The sequence below is a fragment of the Xyrauchen texanus genome, chromosome 29, assembly GCF_025860055.1.
Source record: "Xyrauchen texanus isolate HMW12.3.18 chromosome 29, RBS_HiC_50CHRs, whole genome shotgun sequence".
Taxonomy (NCBI): domain Eukaryota; kingdom Metazoa; phylum Chordata; class Actinopteri; order Cypriniformes; family Catostomidae; genus Xyrauchen; species Xyrauchen texanus.
The window spans coordinates 21,441,551-21,467,320 of NC_068304.1; the positions used below are offsets into that span (position 1 = coordinate 21,441,551).

General features: G+C 42.3%; 1 protein-coding gene across 1 annotated transcript; it reads left to right on the plus strand.

Moving 5' to 3' along the window:
* The first annotated feature begins 959 nt into the window (after window positions 1-959).
* ttc23 (tetratricopeptide repeat domain 23) lies at window positions 960-25,608 on the plus strand. Its single transcript, XM_052097201.1, has 11 exons — window positions 960-1,131; window positions 1,349-1,526; window positions 4,492-4,615; window positions 4,852-4,993; window positions 11,581-11,706; window positions 18,729-18,900; window positions 19,546-19,651; window positions 20,823-20,950; window positions 21,403-21,552; window positions 25,161-25,243; window positions 25,401-25,608. Exons 1-11 carry the CDS (start codon window positions 1,061-1,063, stop codon window positions 25,513-25,515), a joined length of 1,395 nt encoding a protein of 464 aa, XP_051953161.1. The 5' UTR covers window positions 960-1,060; the 3' UTR covers window positions 25,516-25,608.
* Window positions 25,609-25,770: the final 162 nt, after the last annotated feature.

The following is a 25,770-nucleotide window of genomic DNA, read 5'->3' on the forward strand; positions in this document are numbered from 1 at the left end:
CCCAGACTGATCACAGTACTCTGCCCGGCCCCCACTGGTTTAGGGTCATAGAGTTTTAGCATTACTGCCTTCAGCAGAGCACACGCTTTACTTTTGCTGTTTATCTTATAATATATATATATATATATATATATATATATATATATATATATATATATATATATATATATATGTAACTTTCCATGTAGCACTAGGTGTTAGCAACTTTAGCTAACAGATTTGATCTATAATGTTAGATTGACTTCCATTACTGTATTTCAAATGAATTGTTCACTGTCTCTTAAGGCTTTGGTTCTGAATAAAAAAAAATAAGTGGCTTTAAACCCTCAAGACTATTGAATGCTACTTACAGAAAGTAATTAGATTCCTGCCCTGACTGCTATTATTGATTTCGTAAGTACAAAGACCTGTCCTTAATGCACTGCATTTTGTCAATTACTAACACATAATGCATACTTATTATCATAATGTGAGCATTAATTCTTATCTAAATACATAACCATTTATATTTATGCATTTGGTAGATGCTTTTAGCCAAATCAACTTACAAGTGATGAATATTACAACACAAGTGACCTTTATATGTGCTTAACTTTTATATGTGCTTAAGACAGTCTTATCACAAAGTCTGTATTTGTCAAAATGTTGAATGACAGCAGAGGTGGGTAAATATAAGCTTGTTTGGCAATATATATATATATATATATATATATATATATATATATATATATATATATATATATATATTATTATTATTATTATTTAATATTTATACTATAAGTGGCAAAGTGCAATTCAGATATGATTTTTAAGTTCAAATGGAGCGTTCTATTTATTCATAGATTTGAGAGTCACGTGACTCCCCATGTGTACGAGTCAACCAATCACAGCGTTTGTTTGGAATTTCTTTGTATTCGTTACTTGGTTGAACGGGACCTATTTTTCAATGTGCCTAAATACACACGAAGTGTTTTTGAAAGTAATATTAAGATAAGTTTTATTGATATGAACTCTTAGCTCATAAGCTTAAAGTTGAGTTTTGTTTGTCTTTACCAGTAAAATGAGTCTGACACCACAGAGCGGATCTTTTTGCGCATCACAGCAGAGCTGTAGAACTGGACTGGACGAGTCGTATGTATCTCTTCTCTATTCGTTGTTTAACATAAGATCACTGTAACGCTCCTTGCTATTCTCATGACTGAATTTGTCTAAATATATCATATACGTGCTGATGCTGTGATTAAATAAGGGATGTTTCGCAAAACCCAGTGAGCTGCCTACCTGGCCAAAAGTGCTGTCCGGGAAGTTAGGTGGTTTTGAGACACAGCTGAGATCTAAACCTTTACAGATTCACCAGTTTCGACATGAGCAGCAGTGCTGGTTCGGGAGAATCCCTGCAAGAAGCAGATTCGACAATAATCTCACAGAAAGAAGATTACGTGAAGAATTACAGGATGGTGATGACTCCTGCAGAGAAACTGACTCTTTGTGAGAGACGTGCGCAGTCTTTTGCTGATAGCGAAGAGGTGCGTTTGGTATGGAATGAAATATGTGCCACTTGGACCTGAATTTGAATTTTAGGACTTGAATTTGAACATATTTACTTGAAATTGAATTAGCAGTTTTGAACTTTAATTACATCAAACTTGAAATTGAAATACATGTGGCACGAATTCAGATCATTACATTTGAAAAAGACATCCAATATACTCCGAGCAATACTTCTTTTTATTTATTTTTTGGAATTTTTCTCAAATTTGGCACACCCAATTCCCAATGCGATCTAGGTCCTGGTGGTGGCATAGCAACTTGCCTCAATTCAGGTGGTGGAGGACGAATCTCAGGTTCCTCCGTGTCTGAGGCCGTCAATCTGCGCATCTTATCACATGGCTTGATGAGCACGTTACTGCGGAGACCTAGTGCATGTGTAGGCTTTACACTTTGCTCTGCGGCATCCGTACACAACTCCCCACGCTCCCCACCAAGAGCGAGAACCACATTATAGCAATGAGGAGGTTAACCCAACATGACTATATCCACCCTAGCAACCAGTCCAATTGATTGCTTAGGAAGCCTGACTGGTGTCACTCATCAAGCCCTGGATTCGAACTTGCAATTCCAGGTGTGGCAGACAGCGTCTATACTTGCTGAGCAACCCAGGCCCCCTTAATCGAAGTCCTTCTTGATCAATCACAATATAGTTCACATTTGGAAGAGGAAGGGTCCGCTGTGAAATAGTGCCAATGTGGGATCATGGCTGAACGAGAGACACCACCTCTCTCTAGTGAAACTTACTTGATCTGCCCTAATGTGTGATTAGTGTGATTGGTAAACAGGCTGTTAGATGCATTGAATAACAGTTTATCAGATCAATGTTTGCCACAGGTTCCATAAGGGAGTTAGCTAATATTTTCTGTGTTTCACAAGCCAACCACCTTCTGTATAATGTCATGTTTGCTAGAGAGTCTACTCTATTTTTATTTCATTTTTTGATTTTAGATTGTTGGACATGCCTGAAGTACAAGTGTCCAAATCGCAGCAACTGCGAAGCTAACGTTAACTTAACATATGTCAGGTCTAAAAGATAAGCTAACTGTCATGTAGTTACAGCAGTGGTGAATTCTCAGGGCCAGCAATGTCTTCTCTGTTGGCCTAAAATATCAAATAAAGAAGTATTTTTCATCCTTTCATTCTAAATCACCTTTTTGCCTATGTATTTTTAATCGCTTTCCTCTTGTAATTAATCTACAAATAAATAGAGAAAAACGGAAAGTCAGTCTTTGCTCCATCCCGTTAGGCCTTCAGAATTTCCACAGAATCCCTCTACAGTGCAAATAAATGGGCAGCTAAAGTCAGATTGTCAGATTCATCAGCCAATCAGACTGATTTATTTGTTCTTGTTGGGTGTGATCTTTAGGATATGTCCCGGTCAAGGCCTTCTAGCTGGCCTTGAGTGACGCAATCGCTTTAAGTGATGTTCATAATTTTGAATCTTGCTTAGGAGTCAGCTGTCACTGCTCAATCGTCATTGAGAAAGAGATCCTTATGGATTTAAAAACATGAGATGATCTGCATGACCATGTGATTGCATTGTTTATCAGTTGGGTTGCTAGGAGACATCTCTAATGAGAGTCAAACCCTTGCAAAGCTAACGGGAGCATTGCAGTTCTGAATATCAGGGAATGGAATGCATTTATGGTCTGAGATATCAAGTAGGAATATCCCTCATCCAACTTGAATGGAACACAGCAAAACCGTGTACCCTGACGAAACAAAATCTATTGGAAGCAACATTTAAATTGCAAATATTATTAGATAGATTTCCAGGTATTATAGACCTCCTTGGTAGATTCATATGAAAAATTATGATTTTTGAATGTCTGTTCGGGAGACAGTACACAAACAGTCGTGCTGCAGTTAAAATTAGGCTTGCTTGAGCATTGTGTCATTTCAAGTTCTGGCTTTCGTGCGTGGACATGTTTTTTAAATGTCAGTTGATATTATTAGTTACTGCGACTTAATATATGATGCCCAAAGGCATAGGGATCTTATTCATTGTGAAACAGTGTTTTCTTAATGGCATGAATCACACTGAAGTCCTAGAATTTAAATGCACGGCCCGCCACTGAGTTACAGCACTGGTGGCAAATGTTGATCTGATAACGAAAAGTAAACACATCAGATATCAGATGGCTGATCAACATTTATTTATTGCATCTAACAGCTTGTTTACCAATCACACTAATTATGTTTCGAGTTTGCATCAGGGCAGAACAAGTAACTTACGCTAGAGAGAGGTGGTGTCTCTCGTTCAGCCATTATCCCACGTTGGCACTATTTCACAGCGGACCCTTCCTCTTCCAAATGTGAACTGTGAGCTACATTGTGATTGGCCAAGAATGAGTTTGATTACATATATGCTCGATTGCTCTTTCTGAGTGCCCAGGATGTCTTCGTTAAATGTATCCAAATCTGAATATAAAACCTGAATCGGTGTATTAAAAAATGTAATCTGAGTTTACTGATCTGAATTCATGCCACATGTATTTAAATTTCAAGTTTGATGTAATTCCATTTCAAAACTGCAAATTCAATTGACTAAACATATTCAGATTGAAGTCCTAAAATTCAAGTTCAAAATTTTATGTAATTCAAGTTCAAACTGCAAATTCAAAGTTCAAGTAAACATGTTTAAATTTAAGTCCCAGTGGCACATATTTCATACCATAGTTTGAATAATTAAACATCCTTGTATACCATGCATTCCATACTCTCTTTATGCTCTGATATTATTTTATTACTAACCCAACATTTCAGTACTCATTTATCATTACATCAAATTCCAAATAAAGCACAACAGACATGTTCTTTATAAACACATCCTATTCTAATCTTTTCTATTATTTTCTGTTCTATTCTGTACTTTTGAGATTTTATTATTTTATTTATTTAGTTCATTGTTTTAACTAGGTGTTTGTTTGACCTTTACAGTATGATGCTTGTATCCAAGAGCTTGTGCGTTGCCTGGCACTGAGCAGACTGCTTTATGGAAATGGGCATTTTGCAGTGGCCCAAGCCCAGTCTAGGCTAGCTAAAGCCTACTTGCAGTACAAAGGTAAGATTGTCCATAATTTCATTTGTTTAAACATATAGAAAGGATGATATTTGATATTTTATGTTCTTCAATTAGATTGTACAGTATACTAAATACGAATTGCATGTTTTCCAGTAATGTACTGTTCTGTATCTAATAAATGGATGCAGTTTCCTGGATTTCTTAGTCTTAGGTAGCCATAATGTATCTAATTATGTTAACCACTCAATAATAGTCTATGACCTCCCAATTTCCAGGCTGGGCACATCAAGCACAAGAACATGCATCTCAAGCACATGAAGTACTCTGTTCCAGCCAGCAGGAGGATAGAGTGAGCTATCTCAACTGCTACATTAGTGTTCATCAAACTCTTGGAAGTGCTGCTCTACTTCTTGGCAAATATCCTTCTGTACATCTGTTTATAAATATACTGTACAGGGGTACGAAATCTGAGATCACTAGTGAAAATGGTTCTCTTTTTGATTTTTCCCCATTATTACAAATTATATTGTCTGTGTAACAATATGAATGAAAAGTTGAATTGAAAAATTCAGAATTTCTTAGTATTTTCTAAGTCACCCTTTTGATTTAATGACAGCACGCACTTGACATGGATTGAGCTCCACTTGTCTGTGCAAAATCTGATAATTCTTTGTTAATCTTAGTTCATATTAATTTCAACATAAATTTGTACATTTTTAAAATCAGTAGTTTTAGTTATTGAACTATGAACTAAGAATGACAATTTTTATTTTTATTAACTAACAATAAAAAACGTTTGGTTACATATGTAACCTCCGTTCCCCGAGGGAGGGAACGACACGTTGTGTCGGAGAAGCGACACTAGGGGTCTCTCTTGAGCACCGATATTCACCTCTGATCTTATTGAAAAGGGCCAATGGGAGTTGGCAGTCGGTATTTGCATACCCGCCCCGGACATACGGGTATTTAAGCGGGGCAAATACGGGAGTTCATTCAGGATTTTTCTGAGGAGCCGAAATGGTCCGGCCACAACAGTGGCTCGGTTCAGCGACATGGCGGAGGAAAGACACAGCGTGTCGTTCCCTCCCTCGAGGAACGGAGGTTACATACGTAACCAAGCGTTCCCCTTCTGTCGCTCTCTCCACGTTGTGTCGGAGAAGCGACACTAGGGGACCCATTCCAATCTTGCCATGTGCTGAACCGTGTACGTGAACCGCCCGATACAGAGGCGGGCAGGGATTTCATCCAGTGCCGCGCATCGTCTGTACCTGGCTGCACGTACCCTTCCCCAATGCCCCATAAGAACATCGGAATCCTTCTAGTTACCCTGGGAGGGGAACAAGGCGATGTTTGCCAACATGGAAACGGGCCAGCCTGGCTGGGCCTCTTTTCTCTCTATGTTTCTCGCATAGAGCAATCACGGCCGGGGCCCTTACACGCATAGGGAAGGGGGTCTTACCCAGACCCTGCGGAGACCACACCTGCCCTTTTTCTTGGGGAGGAAAAGTGGTAGACACATCACACGGCCGTCTTTGGGCTCGTGTGGAAAGTATGGTGCGGTGGTAGATCTAGCCTCGAAAGGGGGAGTTGCTACAGCACGGCGACCGGGGCAGCTGTAACTGCCTAAGGGAGACACGGGGGTCCGCTCGTAAGGGGACAGAACCGTGGAATTACACACAGGGGGAGTCCGAACAGGAGGCCTTCTTATTTTACCTGTGGAGCCCCTATACCAGTACGGGGTGACCACTTCAGGGTACCCGCAGTGGCTTGGGTCGGCGAGTTCCTCCGCTGAACCGCGGACCCGGAGGGCTGGGGAGGAATCGACCAGGGGCCCGACTCGGAGTGGGGCGCCCTGGGAAGAAGGCGCACTACTTTACCTTGGCGTCAGGAAAAGGCGCTGAGCGCAAGCGATCCACCCGGCCGGTCGGTCTCACGTGTTACCGAAGTTCTACGGGCTCGGACCTGAGAAAACACGAGACGCAACCGACTCAACGCGGAAGTTGTAAAACCTCGCGAAGGTGTTGGGTGTTGCCCAACCGGCGGCTCTACAGATGTCTGCTAGGGAGGTGCCCTTGGCCAGTGCCCACGAGGACGCAACACCCCTTGTTGAGTGAGCTCAGACCCGTAAGGGTAGGGGCACGGCCTGGGTGTGATAAGCCAGTGTGATGGCATCGACAACCCAGTGGGCGAGCCTCTGTTTGGAGACGGCATTCCATTTCTGCCGTCCCCCAAAGCAGACAAAGAGCTGCTCAGAGCGTCTGGTGCTCTGTGTGCGGTCCAGGTAAATGCGCAGGGCGCGCACTGGACACAGCAACGAAAGGGCTGGGTCTGCCTCCTCCCAGGGCAGCGCTTGCAGGTTCACTACCTGATCTCGGAATGGTGTGGTAGGAACCTTGGGCACATAGCCCGGTCGCGGTCTTAGGATCACAGACGTATCTGCCGGACCGAACTCCAGGCAAGTGTCGCTGACAGAGAACGCTTGCAGGTCCCCGACCCTCTTAATGGAGGCGAGCGCGATCAGCAGGGCCATCTTAAGAGAGAGGGCCCTGAGTCCAACTGATTCGAGCGGCTCGAAGGGAGGTCTCTGGAGTCCTGCCAAGACTACCGAGAGATCCCAGGAGGGAACTAGGCCTGGCCGGGAGGGATTCAACCTCCGGGCGCCTCTCAGGAACCTGAGGATCAGGTCGTGCTTACCCAAAGACTTGCCGTCTACAGGATCGTGGTGGGCGGCGATAGCGGCAAAATACACCTTGAGGGTGGACTGGGACAGCCTCCTGTCCAGCTTCTCCTGTAGGAACAGAAGCACTGACCTAATCGCGCATCTCTGTGGGTCTGCGGCTCGGGAAGAACACCAATCTGCGAGCAAGCGCCACTTTAGGGCGTAAAGGTGCCTGGTAGAGGGGGCTCTGGCTTGGTTGATGGTATTCACAACGGTCGCCGGTAAGCCGGCTAGCTCTTCTGCGTCTCGTCCAGGGACCAGACGTGGAGGTTCCAGAGGTCTGGGCGTGGGTGCCAGAGCGTGCCCCTTCCCTGAGAGAAGAGGTCCTTTCTCAGGGGAATTCGCCAGGGAGGAGCTGTCGCGAGGAGCCTGAGTTCCGAGAACCAAGTCCGAGTGGGCCAGTAGGGGGCCACCAACGTGACTTGCTCCTCGTCCTCCCTGACCTTGCACAGCACCGGTGCAAGAAGGCTCACTGGGGGAAATGCGTACTTGCGCAGCCCCGAGGGCCAGCTGGGAGGTTTCCTGGGCGGCGAACAGGTCTACCTGGGCCTTGCCAAACCGTTCCCAAATCAGCTGGACCGACTGGGGGTGAAGCCTCCACTCCCCGCCGGCCAGGCGTTGTCGTGATAGCGTGTCCGCTATGACGTTGAGCTTGCCGGTGATGTGAGTGGCAAGCTCAACGATGACTTGAGTCGCTGCTGGCTCCATAGGAGGGGACGGCGGGCGAGTTGTGACATGTGGCGGGAGCGTACGCCGCCTTGACGATTTATGTACGCCACCACCGTGGTGCTGTCCGATCTCACGAGGACATGTTTTTCCCGAACTAACGGGAGGAACTTCCTGAGAGCAAGAAGGACGGTCAGCAACTCCAGGCAATTGATGTGCCAATGCAGCGGGGCCCCCTTCCAACGGCCCGCTGCTGCGTGCCCGCTGCACACGGCACCCCACCCGGACCGGGAGGCGTCGGTTGTGACCAGGACGCTTCGGGACACCTGCTGCAGGGGCACTCCTGCCCGTAAAAAGCAGAGGTCTGTCCAGGGTCGGAGTGTTTTGAGGCAGGTGGGGGGTGATCCTTACCCGATGCGTGCCGTGGTGCCATGCTTGTCTCGGGACTCGAGACGGGAGCCAGTGCTGGAGTGGTCTCATATGCATCAACCCCAATGGCGCGACCGCCGCGGAGGACGCCATATGCCATAGGAGCCTCTGGAAAAGTTTTAGAGGGACCACTGTGCCTGGCTTGAAGGAAGCGAGGCAGTCCAGCACCGACTGAGCACGCTCGCTCGTGAGACGTGCTGTCATTGAGACTGAGTCTAACTCCAACCCGAGAAAAGAGATGCTCTGAACCGGAGTGAGCTTGCTCTTTTCCCAGTTGACCTGAGTCAACTGCAAGTCCAGGATTGGTCGTAAGCCGCCGCCTTTCTTGGGTACAATGAAGTAAGGGCTGTAGAAACCCTTCCTCATTTCGGTTGGAGGGATGGGCTCTACCGCGCCCTTGGCTAAGAAGGTCACGATTTCCGTGCGCAGGGAACCGGGCAAACTGAATTGCGTAACCAAGTCGAATGGTCCGGTGCAGCCAGCGTGATGCGTTGGGAAGCGAAAGCCACGCTTCCCAGCTCTGCGCTAGGGGCACCAAACGGACGAGTATTTTGGACGTACCCGGCGGGGCCTCGCAGCGGGGTGGAACAGGTAATGCAGCGTCGGGCGGCTTCATTGCGGCCTGAGGCTGAGGTGCTGAGAATAGACTCAAAGCACTTACCTTGCTCCGCGCGCCCGGCAGGGGGGCGGGTTCTTGACTGAGGAGGAGGTCTGATGTTGGCGTCCTCTGGACTCGTCTGAACCGGCCGGCCGGGGGACAGTCGTGGGCAGGCGGAAGGCGGGATCGCCGCGTCCGGTGTACCGGGACTGTTGTGATCTGAAAGCACATTGCCGCGCAAACGGCATTTGCGGGCCAGGTGACCCAGAGGCAAAGGAAATAGCTCTTTTATTTAGAATGTGGGTACCACAGCCCCCGTCAAGGGGTGTGGCAAATGAAAAAACAAAGGATTCTCCTCCCGGCCCTCCACCGGGGGAAGGAGCGGTCTTACCACCTCCGGAGCTAACGTCTTCGGCTCTGGGTCGGCTGTCTCAGGAACGCTTGGGAGCCTTCCGGGTCCTGGAGGGGGTTCGTGAGATAGGGGGCGTGCGCGGCCTGCGGAGTGCTCGACGCTGGGGCTGAGAGCTGGGCCCGGGTTGAGGCGGAGCAGGAGCTGGTTTCCTCGCAGGGGGACACCCTCGGCGGGCAGACGGGGCAGGGCCCGTAGCGGCAGGTCTGCGGCGGGGCATGATGTGCGAAATGGCCTCCGTCTGCTTCTTCACCGCGGAGAACTGTTGGGCAAAGTCCTCGACGGTGTCACCGAAAAGGCCAATCTGGGAGACAGGTGCGTCCAGGAAGCGTTTTTTGTCAGCCTCACGCATCTCGACCAGGTTGAGCCAAAGATGGCCTTCCTGGACCACTAGGGTGGCCATCGTCTGTCCGAGTGCCTGCGCTGCGGCCTTCGTCGCTCTCAGGGTGAGGTCGGTCGCTGAGCGCAGTTCCTGCAGCACATCAGGATCAGGTCCACCCCGTGCATGTTTCTGAGAGCTTTGGCCTGGTGGACTTGCAGGAGGGCCATCGCATGCAGGGCGGAGGCAGCGCGTCCAGCCGTAGTGTAGGCCTTCGCGTTAAGCGAGGATGTTGTCCTACAGGGCTTGGATGGGAGTACGGGGCGACCCCGCCAGGAGGTAGGGCTACCGGGGCATAGATGGTGCGCAACTGCCCTATCAACTTGGGGAATCGCGTCGTACCCGTGGCGCTCTCCGCCGTCGAGGGTGGAGAGAGTGGAGCGGGTGGCACCTAGACGAGCGGAGAGCGGGGCTCTCCACGTAGACGTCAGCTCATCATGCACCTCCGGGAAGAAAGGGACCGGGGGGATGCGAGGCCGCGAACGGCGCGCTGCCCCCAGGAACCAATCATCCAACCGAGAAGGCTGTGGGGAGGATGGAGGGTTCCAGTCCAACCCCACTCTCAAGGCGGCCCGGGCAAGCATGTCGGACATCTGAGCGTCGGCCTCAGCCTGGGCCTGCTGGCCCGAAGGCGGCAGTCCAGGGGAGTCCTCGGCATCAGACACCGCACTCTCCGTTGCAGCGGCGAGCTCATCTGCTTCGGACTCGGGAGGATAGACAGCCGGGCCGTGAGATGAGCCGCTATCGCCTCGAGCGTGGACGGAGACCAGCGAGCGTGTCGGGGAACAGGAGGTTCGCGGGGGGCTACCCGGCGAAACTGCACCCGCTGCCGCCCCCAAATCGCCCCCAGCGCCAGCCGCACCGTCCTTAATCCCGTGGGAAGAAGGAGCAATGCGGGGTGCAGCTGGGGTGGCTTGCTTTCTGTTGAAAGCGAGCCGCGACCGCAACGTGGTCATGGTCATGTTCTCGCAGTGAGAACATGAACCATTCACAAACGCCGCCTCGGTGTGATCGCGGCCCAAACACACGAGACAGCGCCTGTGGCCGTCTGAAGCAGAGAGCACTCAACCGCATCCAGGAACGACACAGGGGCGTAAAGGCATCTTGAAAAAGACGCATCCTTAAAAGGACGTTCAACGCCGCTGTGTTTGCTCTTTTAGAGAAAATGACTCTTTTTGTAAAAAACTCTTTTAATACACAGTGTGTGTGTGTACGTGTCTGCGATGTCGAAGCGCTCAGGGGCACGCCGTGCACTGAGAAGGAGAAAGCCGCTGTTGTGCGCCGTCAAGATCCAACAGCATGCAGATCGTCAGAGGAAAACAGGAACATTTAAGTGGCGTGTAACTCGCAGCAAACTGCAGACAGACCATCGGCTCCGAAGAAATTTTCTGAATGAACTCCCGTATTTGCCCCGCTTAAATACCCGTATGTCCGGGGCGGGTATGCAAATACCGACTGCCAACTCCCATTGGCCCTTTTCAATAAGATCAGAGGTGAATATCGGCGCTCAAGAGAGACCCCTAGTGTCGCTTCTCCGACACAATGTGGAGAGAGCGACAGAAGGCGAAATATTAATTAATACTGTAAAAATATATAGTTTTTTAATATAGATTTTTTGTTAATGGTACCTAATGCATAAACTAATGTTAAGGAATGGAACCGTTTTGTAAAGTGTTACTAGTAAAAATACATTTTTAATTCAACATACTGACATTTGTACCAAATATTTCTGAAAATCTGATAATGAAAGTAATTGTTGTTTGGCTTGTTCTTCAAAAATGGATGAGTTCTTAACTATGTTAACTCTGGCAGAAGCCGAGTCAAGCTTTCAGAAGGCAGAAATAATCATGGGAGACATCGTGGCACAAGAAGCCATGGGCAAGGAGGAAAGAGTGGACACTGAGTATGAGATATTGACAAATTTAGCAAGGTATAAGAACATTTAAATATTGTTGTAATATTGGCTGTAATTAACTAGATGGACTAATTAGAGAGATAAACCATAACATTTTTATTTGATAAATTACTGCTATTTTAATTGCTGCTGCTAAGGATCTACTGTTAGAGTGTGTCCTTTGTCTTCCTTTTAAGTGCAACAATTTATAAATGTCGAAGTCTAGAACTTGGCAAAGAAAGCTTAATCTAGGAATTAACCCTAGACTTAATTACATTGTTGAAAGGAATTCTTGATCAAAATTGATCTGGACTCAGGACACATCCCATTCCATACATTTTCCAGTCTTTTAATTTAGTGCATAATTAACAAAAGAACTTGATGTTTACATGCTTTAAATATAACAAAGCAGCCAATTCCACTTTGAAATTGACACAAAGCTCTACAGTGAATCACACGCTCACAATTCACCATAAGGTGGTGCTGCTCAACCACAAAACTTCTCAACATCATAGAATTTGGTCTTTTTGAACAATGTTACAAGCTTGCCTCTATCTTTGCCTCTGCTAATTTTTGAAGGTAAACAGAAAAAGACTGTTTTCTTTTGCCTTATATCTGACTTTTGCTTCTGAAGCTGTCACACATAATGTGAATGTCTTGCCTTTCTTCCATTATTTCTTCCAGGTGTGTGTGTGTGTGTGTGTGTGTGTGTGTGTCTGTGCCTGTGCATAGAACAACTGTGTCCTCAGTTGTGGATAAGAGTATAGTATGTCTTGCTGGTTTTCTCAGACAGAGTTTGGTCACATTCAGAGCAGAGCAGAAAATCCTGAGCATCTCTACATATTTAGTGATTTTTTAAAACATTTTTTAATATCCCAACCTGCAAGGCTAATTTCAAGGTCACTTGCATCATTTTATGTAATCTTTTGTTTCTTAGTTCTTTTGTCCCACAGGGGGACTTGATTATCTTGTTCAATAGCTTGTATTGATCTCAATGTGTATTATGGCTGGTCTCATCAGACTTGACTGTAACAATGAATGATTGGGGTTTTCTGCCAGCTGTGTTTATGTGAGTGTAGTGACAGCAGACCTCGCTGGACCATCTCAGGTTTTATTGTTATTGCTTTTTGTTATGCAAGTAAGGCATGTGCTAGAGAAGTTCACAATGCTGGTCATTTATGGATCATGAATAGAGAAATGCATTTTTATAACCATCAGCATATTGTTTATTCATCAGCTTGTCAGCTGCTTTTGTGGTACTGTGTATATGTGAGCTGTGGTGAAAGCTTTCTAATTATTTGGCCTTTGTTTGTGGTTGACCATGAAGCAAGTGTTGAAATATTTGAAATGAATGAGGCTGTGGAATCAACACATACCTTCACAAAATCCAGTAACAATGAAACAAGCTTACAGCTTTATCATCGGGATGGAGTCATTCCCTACAGGCAGTGAACAAGTGAATATCAGAGTCAGCATATTACTATCATTTAGACATGAATCTCTGCACACACAGTATTTACATCAGCTCTCATTAAACACTTTCTTGTTGGAAGTTATGGAATTCAAGTTCAGTAATAGCAATATAGTGCCTTGAAATAACACAGAATCTTAAATATTTCTTGTTCATTTTATGTCATACTGTAGCATTTCTTTCTTTTTTAAAAATCCAATAACTTACTGTTTATTTTCAAGTTTAATACAGCACATTTCATTCTTATGGGGCTGTTCACACCAAATGTGTTTTTGCATCCATCTACGCTGTTTTTCAATTGTTTTTCTATGTAAACACGCACTTGACCTATGCGCCTTTGCATTTTTTTAGATGCTGTGTCACACTAAGAACTTCAGCTTTTGAAAACGTGTCTCGAGACACCTGTGTGTAGTTCTATTCTTTACACTTTGTCTATTTTTTTTTTTGTGCTAGAACAAGTTTGGTCTCAATGGTCCCTTAGAGTGTATTTTAAGCCTGTCAGTAAAACGGCTTTAAATGTGAATTGTTTTCTACAATTTGATGAAATAATTTCTTCTATGCAAGATGTGTACAGCTAGAAGTAAGCTTTTATATGTTGACTTCCCTGTAGAGTGTGAACACTGGCATTTTTAAAACATTGCTGCTTATTTGAGTGGTCCGACATGTCAACTTCTGGCTCAACCAATGATGTGATGTTAGCTGCAGTAATAGTGTTTGGGAAACCTATTTGGAAACAATGACCCTGTCCCAAATGCCACATTTGATGTGGAATTGCAGTCTGTTGGAATGTTTCATATTCTAAATGCGTTTAAAAAAATTCAGGAAATTGCGGATCATTGCACGTTTCCATCTACTGTGCCATACACATTATCTTGAGGAAGCCCATCTTGTCACGACGGAGCTGCTGAATGACCTCCTTGCCTAGGAGATAAATATTTTTACTAAATGATGCCATAAAATCTCATATAATAAGGGCTGAATTGGCTGCTATGCCTGTTTATATGCGCTTTGCATACACGTTGTCAAAACACATCATAATTTTGTAAATATACTGCTTCCAGCTGGCTTAATGTGCAAAGTTTATGCGTATATCAAGACTTTTTATTCAGGTTTTCTTTAGTGCAAATTTAAAGCTTACATAAAAATAATTAGATAAAACCAGTAATTGTATGATTCAGAATTGAGGCTGTGATGTGCCCTTTTGTGAAGCTCAAACTGGTGCAAATTCACAGCAGATGACTGCACAACAGTCTATAAGGCATTACGTCACCTCTAGGAGGGCCGCAAGGGCTGAGATTGGCATTTAGAACAGGGCCAATAATTATTTTTGCTGTTCTGTTTGGCGTAGAAATGACACACTTCACCTTCAATGACACGCTGTTACTAAAGGATAGTGTTTGCATTAAATGCTCTTAAGTTTCTTGGGGGATGTTGTAAATTAAGCTGAACTGAACTTGACAGCTAAACAAAAATCGTTTATACTACGTATGAAGTAATCAATCAACAAAGTGTTACTTTCACTTTTTTAAATTCAGTGTCTTCTGTTATTCTCTGTGTGGCTCCATTTCCATTTTTCCCTCTTTTGCTTGGCTCTCTAATAAGACAAGCTCGAAATCTTTCATACACAGGCTACGTCAGTATCGGTCTGTTAACAATTACTAAGCAGATGACTTTGGGGAGTACTTGGCATTTCATGTAAAAAATTGCATTACGCCCCTGCACAACGGATATTAAATCAGATTTCTCCATGCAGATTATATCTCTCCTGCCACAGAGATGCCTGAGAGGATGAATGGTATTAAGTTGCCGCTGTGTGGCATGGTACATGATGTGTTTAGGTTTGTGTACTCAGGCAGCGAGGAGTTGGCACCTACGCGCTGCTGTGTCCTGCTTTCCCAGCTGCCCCTAAAAGGAGGCCCAGAGTCTGGAATTTCTGATGCAGGTTTGAAAAGTTGCCAGGGTGTTCCAGCTTCCACAAAGCCTGGAAGAAACACTTAGTGGAGATATGTTTAAAAATACATATTTGCCATTTTGCAGTCTTTGCCCTTGAACTTGTTTCACCAGATATGGTTAATCAAATAACACACTCAAATTAAGATATTATTATTTAATTTTCTATTCGACAACATAACATGTTGTATACACAATATCCCGAGTATAAAAAGGTGTTTACAGCTTTTGTAGACATAGCTGAATTCTGACAAATGATGTACAATGTTAATAACAAGGGTGCTATCAGTGGCATAAATAAAACTTCTTTAACCTCATGGCATGTTTATTATGTTTATCTGATTTCATAATGGTCAAGATTTTAATAGTGCCATCAAATCAGTGTTATAATTGTAATCATACTGTACCAAAAATAGACTACTTACTGGCTAATTTCCAGTTGCACTATGAGGTATTCACTTTCTGTAATGCAACCTTTTTACTAGCTTGGTATTGATGGGGCGGGGATGCTGCATGGGCAGGCCACTCTCTCAGATAGGGGGAAATTGAGTTAATGATCCATTAGAGAGGATGATCCCAGAGAGACGCAATGTGGATTGATGGAATATGGAATCTCCCTGGTCTCCACTTAGCCCAGTTCTACAAAGCTGCCCACATGTGAGAGAAACGTAGCATACAGTGGGTTCCAAAAGTCTGAGACCACATTGAACATTTTTGTCTTTCAAACCTGAAAATTAACCAAGTTTTAGGGTTCAAGTTGAATTTTTCAAATAACTTATGATGTAAAAAGAATATAAGATGAAAGATTCTGCACTTTCTGCACAGTTTTAGGGTCACTAATAAAGTTTGTGACAATTACCATTTTAACTCAAGAAAGGTCAAATTTGCTAATAATAATATCAAAGAAAATATCATTTGTAATTCAGTGTTTTTGTATTAGGGAAAAAAAATCAAAATTGAAGCATTTTCACTAGTGGTCTCAGTCTTCTGGAGCCCACCGTTTGTACAGAGGTTCCCATTGGCCCATTGGTTGTACTGGAATGTTATAGATAGACTAGATTTTCAAATCTTCAGACCAAATCTTTACAATTTTGATTGACATGCAGAAGGACAGGATTTTTTTTTTTTTAAATCACTGCAAAAAAACAACAACATTTTCTTCATTAGTATTTTAGTCTCTTTTTCCAGAAAAAATACCTTCATATTCTTAAGACAAGATACAGTTATTTGCAATAATATGACTCAGTTTAGGGAAATTCAGAAATCACTTGGGTGGCAATAATATAAAAGAATAATGAATAAGTAAATAAAAACAAGCGGGGCAGCAGACAAATCAGTTGCCATGCCACCGGGATTTCCCCACCGCTCCCAATGGCCAGTCCGGGCCTGCTTGACCAGTAAAATGGCACAAGATATTAAGTCTTGTTTTCAGAGAAGTCTGACAAAAAAAATTTGTTTAAAATAAGAAAAATAAAATCTGCCAAATGGGTTAAGAAAATACATTTGTTTTTCCTTTGAATTAAGTTTATTTTTCGTACACTATTGGCCATTTTTTTTTCTTGTGTTAAGCATAAACCTCAATAAAATTCATTAGATTCCTCAGAAAACAAGACAGAATGTAATTTTGCATGTCAAATAAGTCTATTTTGTTTTAAGAATGTGTAGGTGTTATTACTGGAAAACAAGACAAAAATACTAGTTAAGAATATATTTTTGGTTTTTGCAGTGATCAGGATGTGGACAGCAATATGAACTGAATACATTTTTATAGAACAGAATTTACTGTTTTCCTATTCTTTTGCTCTTTATTCTATTACTTTGCAGATTACAGTCAACAGTGAGTGCTGTGATTCAGTCCTTTTGAATCACCTTTGAAAATATATTTATTTATTACAAAAAAGATTCAAGATATTAAATATTAGGCATAATGTTCACCATTTACTTCAGTTGTATATTTTTTACTCCATATAATGAAAATGAATGTGTGGGTATGGGGTGTGGTCATGTATCTGTCTGCGGGAGAGGTAAGGCTCATCACCTCGGGTGTCATTATCTCTAACACTTGTGTCTTGTTAAAGTGATGGCAGAGGGAGACCTGAAAAGGCAGACAGATACATTTGACAGCAGGGAGAGTTGGCTGCGTGTGTCATCGACTCATTTGTGTATATATATTTGGCCACTAAGAGCCTTTTTGTTTAAGTTTTGTGTAATGCTAAAGGAGTAATAAAACTACTCACATTTACTGTTCGCTGCCTCATGACTCCTCCATTGCCCGAAAACACAAACAATGTCACAGTGGTGCTGAAACCTGGGAGTGCTATCAGAGGATAACTTCGTCATGGAAGCTTCACCACTGGGCAAAGTAATCAAGCGCCTCTCTAGCATCCGGCAGAATCAACACCAAGCCTTTATGGAGTCTGGAGCAGGAACAGTGTTTCCACTCCCGCTCCAGGCCCAAGCAGAGGATTGGCAGGCATTCCGGAAACTGATCGACAGAGACGGGGCTGTAGCTGCGACCCGTTACCCTCATCAAGATGGGGCCGAGCGATGATCCCGTGGCCTACCTCGACCTTTTTGAAAAAAAACTGGTGTTGAAATGGCCACCCGACCATTGGGGGGCCGGCCTGTTACCGTTGCTCTCTGGGGAAGCGCAACTTCTTGCCGCCAGTGTAGGCTGCTGGGGCGGGCCTTCACCCTCTACTCAGATCACGCCCCACTCCAGTGGCTCCAATGCATGAAAGATACCAACGTGTGTATCACCCGTTGGTACCTGGCACTTCAGCCATTTACATTTGAGGTGATCCTCAGACCAGGGTGCAGATGGCTGTGGCTGACTTTCTCTCCAGAAATGGGGGTGGCAGGCCAGATGTTACCACAGCCTGAGTTGGGCAGTGGGGGTTTGTGGGAATGGGGGACGTGGCCATGTATCTGTCTGCGGTAGAGGGAGAGTGGCAAGGCTCATCACCTGGTGTGTCATTATCTCTTACAATTGTGTCTTGTTATAGTGATGGTGGAGGGATACCTGAAAAGGCCGACAGATCCATCAAACAGCAGATAGAGTTTGCTGCGTCTGTCCGCTATTATAGAATGAACTCTGAACGACTTGTTTGTGTGTATTTAGTTGGCCACTAAGAGCCTTTTTTTATTTAAGTTTTGTGTGATGCTGAAGGAGTAATTCAAATACTCACATTGACCCCTCCATTGCCCGAAAACACAAACATTGTCACAGAATGGTAACTGAGGCTAACATTCTGTGTTCTGCGGAACAAAGCCATAGGGGGTTGGAAAAACATGATGGTGCATAAAGTGGGGTGAACTATCCCTACATGGGGGAATAGCTAGGACCACAAAGAAAAAACCTGTTAATTCCAATGCAAAACTATATACAGCCATGCTTCCTGTTATTAACCAGTTCCTATGAACAGGCCACTGGAACGAGGCTTCTACTGAGCTTCCTTTCATTGTATTCTGACATTTTTGTCCACGCTTGTCACTACTAAAGGGGCATTCTTTTTATGTTAACATGCATAAGCAATTTCAACACTGTGCTGTATATGACAATGTTAATAGATTTCATGATAAATGGCATCTTTGTGATTGTGTGTGTGCTTGTCTTCACATCTGGTGTGTATTATAGGGTGTACCAGTGTCAGGGGAGGGCTGAGCAGGCCCTGAGTCAATGTGAAAGAGCCTTGGAACTACTGCAGGAAGGAGGCCAGCTTAGTCGGATCTGCTTTGTTTACAGGAACATGGCAGCCATTGAGCAGGCTCAGGGACACCTGGATAGATCCATTGAGCATCTCCTACAGGTAAAGACACCAGACATTAGTCCTGTCCTTCAGCGAATTACACTTTAACTTAAACTCATTAAAGGAATAGTTCACTGTCATTACTTACTCATTATCATGCCTTTTCCAAACCCATATGACTTTCTTTCATCTGCAGAATACAGAAGGATGTATATAAATGTATTTTTTAATCTCTCATTTACATACAATAGCAGTTGGTGACTTTAAAGCTTGAAAAAAACACCCAAAAGTGCCAAAAGGAGTCCATGCGACTCATGCGTCATATTCCGAATCTTCTGAAGGTATACGATTATTTTGTATGATGAACAGATGAAATTTACAATGTTTTTCACCCTCAAATCAAATTAAATCAGATTAACATATTCACTATGGTAACACATCATTTCAACATTCTTTAAAATATATTATGCAAACAAAAGAAAGTGAATTGGGTCTGGAACGTCAAATGGGTTTCAAATGGTATAGAATTCACTATTCCTTTAAAACCAGAGAAAGGAAAATAGTGGAGGGTTTGTGTATTGGTTTGTAGAATCAAACCTCAAAATGGTTTAAAGCCTAGAACTCTTGAAAATGTTTCCTCCCTGTCAGTGTGTGGGGTCTGATATGTGATAAGTCTGTATTCACTCTTTCTCTCTCCCTCTAAAGGCTCATTCCATTGCTCTTTGTCAGAGTCCTGGGGGTCTTGAGGGGGCCCACATCGCTCACAGCTTGGCTCTGGCCTACTCTTCCACTTCAGAACCTCATCACAATGGTGACTGCATTTACAAAAGTCTGTGAGGAATTCACTAGGATTGAATTATGCACACTGATAGCTTTGTTTGTTTGCACATGTCTGTGCTGTTTTAGCACCTGATTCACTGAAGGAAATATATAAATTGGGTAATGGTGCAAATGTGCCCTCAAAAAAGTGTGTAGAGTGTAGAAAGCCTCGATTGATCATTTACAGTGCTTCTTGGTTGTGGACTGTTGCTGCTGCACTCTTTTTTTTTATTTTATTTTTTTTATTGAAAAATAAAGTTACAATAACACAGAATTATTTCCTCAAAATACCATTGATTAACAACCTTGGAGTTCATGAAAGATTTCTCCTTAAAATGTAAAAATGTATTGTTGTTAATCAATTTACATATGGAAAAAAATTATTGGATTTTTACTCCTGGAACCAGCTATATTAGTGCTGAACAGAATTTGCAAGTCACAGATGCTGCAATGATCAGTAGAAAATGTGATCAAACATCTCTGTTAAATTCAATTCTGTTTCTTGTTTTTATGTTAATTGCAACAGGCTAACAGCAACACTTTTAGGAATATTCACAATCTATAATAAGCCTAATTTGCATGTTTGCACTGAAAACAATGGACATTACTTTATTTAAATATGGTACAATGCTGTTTTAGTGCATTTAACTACTAATTACCTGAATTGCAACTCTTTAGTGAATTCACCCCTGTCTCTTTGGAGAATATTTAGACCCTGAGCATCAAAACGAATTTAGACAAGTTATATAGTAGTGTTCAAGCTTTGATTTAATGTGTTTCATAAAACTGGTGGAAGACTCACATCTTATTACACACTGAGTAGCCTTGTTTTGGGACAATAGTCATTCTGTCCCTGGTATATTGCTTTTAAAAAGATGATTTGAGAGCAGATTCAGCATTAGAAATTTGTCAATTGGATGAATCATGTTAGGTCACAGTCTGCCTGAGTCTAGTTCAGGTGTTTAATTGGCTGGACATAATTAGAGCTCTGTATTAGCTGCCCTGCATAACAAGTACAGCAGGAGACTTGAAGGTGACCCTCTGCTTATCAAATGAAAAATGTTACGCTATACTGGGGAAGCTCTTAAAGGTTGTATGATAATAACATCAGAGAAAGCTACTGAAGAACATGACTATGTGCATCTCTCTGTCCGTTTGAATAGATTCGGCGGCACACTTTTTCAAGGAGAGTATAAGTGCGTACACGAGTGCACAAGGCCCACAGGACCCACTCACCTTATCAGCCCAAGATGACTACTGTCACTTCCTACTACTCACCGGACAACAGGAGGTCAGCTTTAAAATCATAAATGGTGTAAAGTTTGATTTTGGGATATTAAATCAATTTTTACTGTATAGTTCTGTTCAGTTTGTAGTCCCAAAACTCGGAAAACAATTAGCATTTACGAGCCATGGGTTCCCTTGGGGTTTTTCAATGGGTAAAAGAAGGACGGTGGATAAAATTACTTGAAGAGTCATAACTGAAACATACATTTTTAAGTCTGCAACATAGTTGGAACACATGCACATCCACTAGAGAAGAGATTGTGTTTACATGCTTGATGAATCAGACAACCATTGTATTGTTTTCCTTCTGCGTTAGCCTACAAATTGACGTTACGACTGAACAGATATATTTTGTGGCAAACATAAGAGAAATCATTTTGCAGCAATGTTAAATAAAGTTTATTATTAAAAAAGGTAAAATATTCTGTAAGGACCATGTGTGTTTTGGTTTGTCAGAGAAGTGCTCAGATCCAAAAAGAGTCTTTAGCCCTAAAGAAGAGCACTTTTGGTGAGCTGAGTGCAGAAGTTGCTGAAGCGTTGCAGTTGATTGGTGGAGTAGAGATGACACAGGGTCAGATGAGACATGCCCACAGAACCCTCAAGAAGGTGAATAAAAACTAACACATCATAATTATTTTATGCATTCATTTGTAACACTTTACAATTAGGTTCCATTGGTTAACTTTAGTTAATGCATTAGGTATCATGAACGAGCAATAGATTTTTTTTTACAGTATTTATTAATGTTAGTTAATAAAAATACAATTGTTTGTTGTTAGTTCATGTTTGTTCATAGTGCATTAACTAATGTTAACAAATACAACTTTTGAGTTGAAATTAACATTAACCAAGATTAATAAATAGTTGAAAGTATTGTTAATTTTTAGTTCATGTCAACTAATGTTGTTAATTAATGTTAACAAATAGAACCTTATTGTAGTGTTACGCATTCATTCATTATTTAATTCATTTAATAAATCATTCATTAAAAAATACATAAACTTCATAAATGGGATGTGACCTTTTTCAGATATAACAAGTAAAACAGGTCTGTAATATACAGTATTTATGAATAAACATAGCACATATGACATTGCATGAATTTACATAGCTACTGAAGTTTGCTAAATATGATGGCAAATCTTGACGTGATGGTATAAAATTCAACAATAAGCCACACAATGCTGTGCAGTACAGTGATTTTACCATGTGCAATGGGTGTTTGTTGGCAAGATGCACAACGGACATGAAGCAGAACATATGGACTTGAATGTCTTATTGCTTTTTGGTCATATTTGATATTTATAGCTATTGTATAAAATGACAGCAACTGCAATATGAGAGAAGACATCATAAACCGATAGATTTGTAAAAAATTATAATAATCGGAATAAACACTTCTTTCGCCAAGTACTATACTTTATAATCTTACCTGTTGGAAAATAATGTAGGAACTTGCATCATTAATAGAATGTTAGGTCACAGGTGTGCTTTAATAATAGTTTTACAACAGATTTGAAAATAGCTCATTCAATCATAATTTAGATTTCACATTTACATTTATGCATTTTGCAGACACTTTTATCCAAAGCGACTTATAGTGCCCTTACTACAGGGACAATCCCCCCGGAGCAACCTGGAGTTAAGTGTCTTGCTCAAGGACACAATGGTGGTGGCTGTGGGGCTCGAACCAGCGACCTTCTGATTAACAGTTATGTGCTTTAGCCCACTACGCCACACCACTCCTATAGATTCTTAACGATTCTTTTTAAAATAGAAACTAGCAACTTTATGATGCTATGACTTTATGATTTATGATGCTATGACAACTTTATTTATAACAGCTATGAGTTTTACCCACTCACACAACAAATAGAACCTTTGTTTATCGCCACTCAACCAGGACTGGTGGAATTTTTCAGTCACTTTAACACAGTCACCATAGAGGCTGTGGAATTGCTAAAAGAGATCTGGACAGCTATTTTGACCAGAGTTTCTTAGAGCCTGATACCCATAGAGCTATGCTGTAATATTGGAAGGGTGCATCAAAGATTCATCCCCTTGGACGAGACGCTTTTCCTGATTCAAAATTTCCCAAGGAATAACATTTAATTTGTCTTCTAAATGCAGCCAGACATTATGATGGCCATTGGAACTTTGCTGAGCACTGAACACAGTCTGAGGAACAATCCAGTCAACATTATTGAAGAAAATTACAATTCTACAATCTTATCTCTGAACTTGCATCCATTAACATTTACAGAATAGACATGGAACTTATGCTTGTATTAGAAACTTGTTATTTGCTGAAGTGACATTCGACCATTATTTAAAGCCTGAATAATTTTGGACTGGCCAATGCTATTCTAACTGAATTGCACATGTCACATCTCCCTCAAGGTCTCCTTGAGGAGTCATCCCCCACCCTAGTTCTCTTATTGCTCTAGCTCTTAGTAAACAAAACACAAACACATCTGCTGATGTCTGGGATAGTTTACACTAAAATAAAAATTCTGTCATCATATTTTCACCCTCATGCTGTAAAAAGCTGTATGACTTTTTTCTGTGGAACATACAATGAGATATAATTTAGAAAGGACTTCATTGTATGGAAAAGAAGCATTTAAAGTGAATGGTGACTGACCTTTTATGTTACACAGAAGAAAAAAAGTCAAACCAGTTTGGAACCGCATGAGGGCCATGTCCTGAATAAGAAAGTGGCTTTAATTCCCCCAAAACCCTTCTGAAATACTATGATGACTTTGATTTCTGGAAACCGGTCTCCACTTGTCTGTAAGTGAGCACTGTTGCTATGTTTCTTTGTTGTTGTATCAAAGAGGTCCAATTCTGGGGCCATAAATCAGTGGTCCCACGTTCTGCACTTCCTTAGGCTACTAACCTTTCCCGTTTACTGGTGACAGATACGACAAGCTCATATCATGTTCTTTCTGCAGCAATCATGACAGCAGCTGCAGCGCAGAGCAACACTCAACCAGTTTAGATTTGGCTCAAAGCCAGGGGTTTAAAGTTAGAGAGAAAGGGCCCAAAATATGGAACGTTTAAGTTCTATTTAGATTTTTTTGTGTGTGTGTTTTTTGGAAATAATTGTTTTCTGCCTAAAGATATACATAGCCTTATGTAAGACTTTTATGAAGACACACATACTCTTTTGGGTGACTCTGTGATGTTTTCCTGTTGAAATGGGCCTCTATGACATCACTTTTCCCTATAATGGAAAGTGATGAAAACAAGGACTATTCAAACATCAAGGAAACTTTGAACAGTTGCTTTCCTTTGCTGTTTTGTAAGGACTGATGTCATGTTGTAATTTTGAGAGGTTTTGGAAAAATGTGGTTGCTATTTTGATAATGTTGTGAGTGAATGAGAGGCTTTATTTGAGGAAATGAAGTGAGCTGGCCGGGTATGCTGTGTGCCAAAAGACACTCTACAGTGAAATCAGAGTCAAGCTGTCCACTACCCCATTAACCTTACATAGCAGAGCACTCACTCTAGATAGCAACAAAATAAAGGCACACAATTTGCAACAGCCTTTAGTTTAATCAAATGTAAGGGTAATATTATGGATAATATAAGGGAAGGATAATGTTAAGGGTAACACAGTCAAGTTATTATTGTAAACTGTAAAGTGATCAGGACTTTTATCTCCCTTAAAGGTTTATTTTGTGAGAATGACCAGCTGATTTATAGTATCCCATTTATTATGTTTGTACTTATCAAAGAAATGACTAAATGGCCATAAAATATTGATTGGAAATGATTGTATTATGTGAGAAGAAAGAGACCACAAATGATACGAGAGACATAAAAGTAGCACAGCTTTGCAGGAAATGGGCTGCCTGAGTAAACTGTGAATTATACAGTTTTGTGGTCTTTATACAAAAATGTTGGACTGCAGAATGCTGTGAAGGACCAATCAGGGTCAAGTATACCAACAGAGCTGTCTAATAAGGTATTTTCATTTCACAGTCACAGGTAGATTTGATAACAATATTGAAGCTCAGCTAGCACTTTATTGTTCACCAAACCTGGTCATCCCATAATAATAATCAAATGAATGAAAATTATTTCTTTAAAATTGCATAGGAAGGCAATGAAGCAACTATTCCATAGGTTATAATCCAACTATTGATTCAATATTTGGCCTAATTTCACAACCTGTGACTGTACAATCTTTGGTTCTCTATCTCCTCCAGTGTCTGAATATTCAGAGTATGCTGTATGGTCCTCAGCACAAGAATACCAAAGCCACACAAAGATCTGTGGACATGCTGTCTCAGTGAGTTTGCTACCTAACCATGTTTGAAGCTACGTGATACACTCACATCAAAATGCACTCTAAAATGTCATTGCTGTGCTTTCAATGCAGTTTACTAACATCCAAAGACTTTAAATATTACTTATTGATAAGGCATTTAATGCTTTATATCTTCTAGGTCACCAGAGGTTTGTGGGAGACATAAGAAAGAAAGTTGTCTTGAAACAAGGCCTCCTTTCTGTGCAGTGGTATCATCTCCATCTGAGGTGAAATCTAGTATCTCTAACTCATAGGAGCACTGACCACCAGGCATATTCCTGGACTGTCAGAGATGTTTGACTTCCTCCTATTTCACCAAGGGGATTCTGTGGATTAAAGGAAAAAAAAAAAAAAAACACAAGGCAATATTTCTAGGACAATAGACAGGCTCTGCTGTGTCTCAAATCTCTCAGCTGCTGGCAGGGTGACTCTTTGCAGAGAACTGTCCAACAGTGGTCTAACCTTCACAGCAGTTTCTGCAAATACTCTCTGACTGTAGCTGCAGGCCA

Bases quoted from the DNA above. Each gene is read 5' to 3' on its own strand.
- ttc23 (XM_052097201.1), top strand. From the start codon at position 1,061: ATGAGTCTGACACCACAGAGCGGATCTTTTTGCGCATCACAGCAGAGC. The intron at 11,707-18,728 runs GTATAAGAACAT...TGTGTATTATAG, and splicing joins ATATTGACAAATTTAGCAAG to GGTGTACCAGTGTCAGGGGA. The intron at 25,244-25,400 runs GTGAGTTTGCTA...TATATCTTCTAG, and splicing joins TCTGTGGACATGCTGTCTCA to GTCACCAGAGGTTTGTGGGA.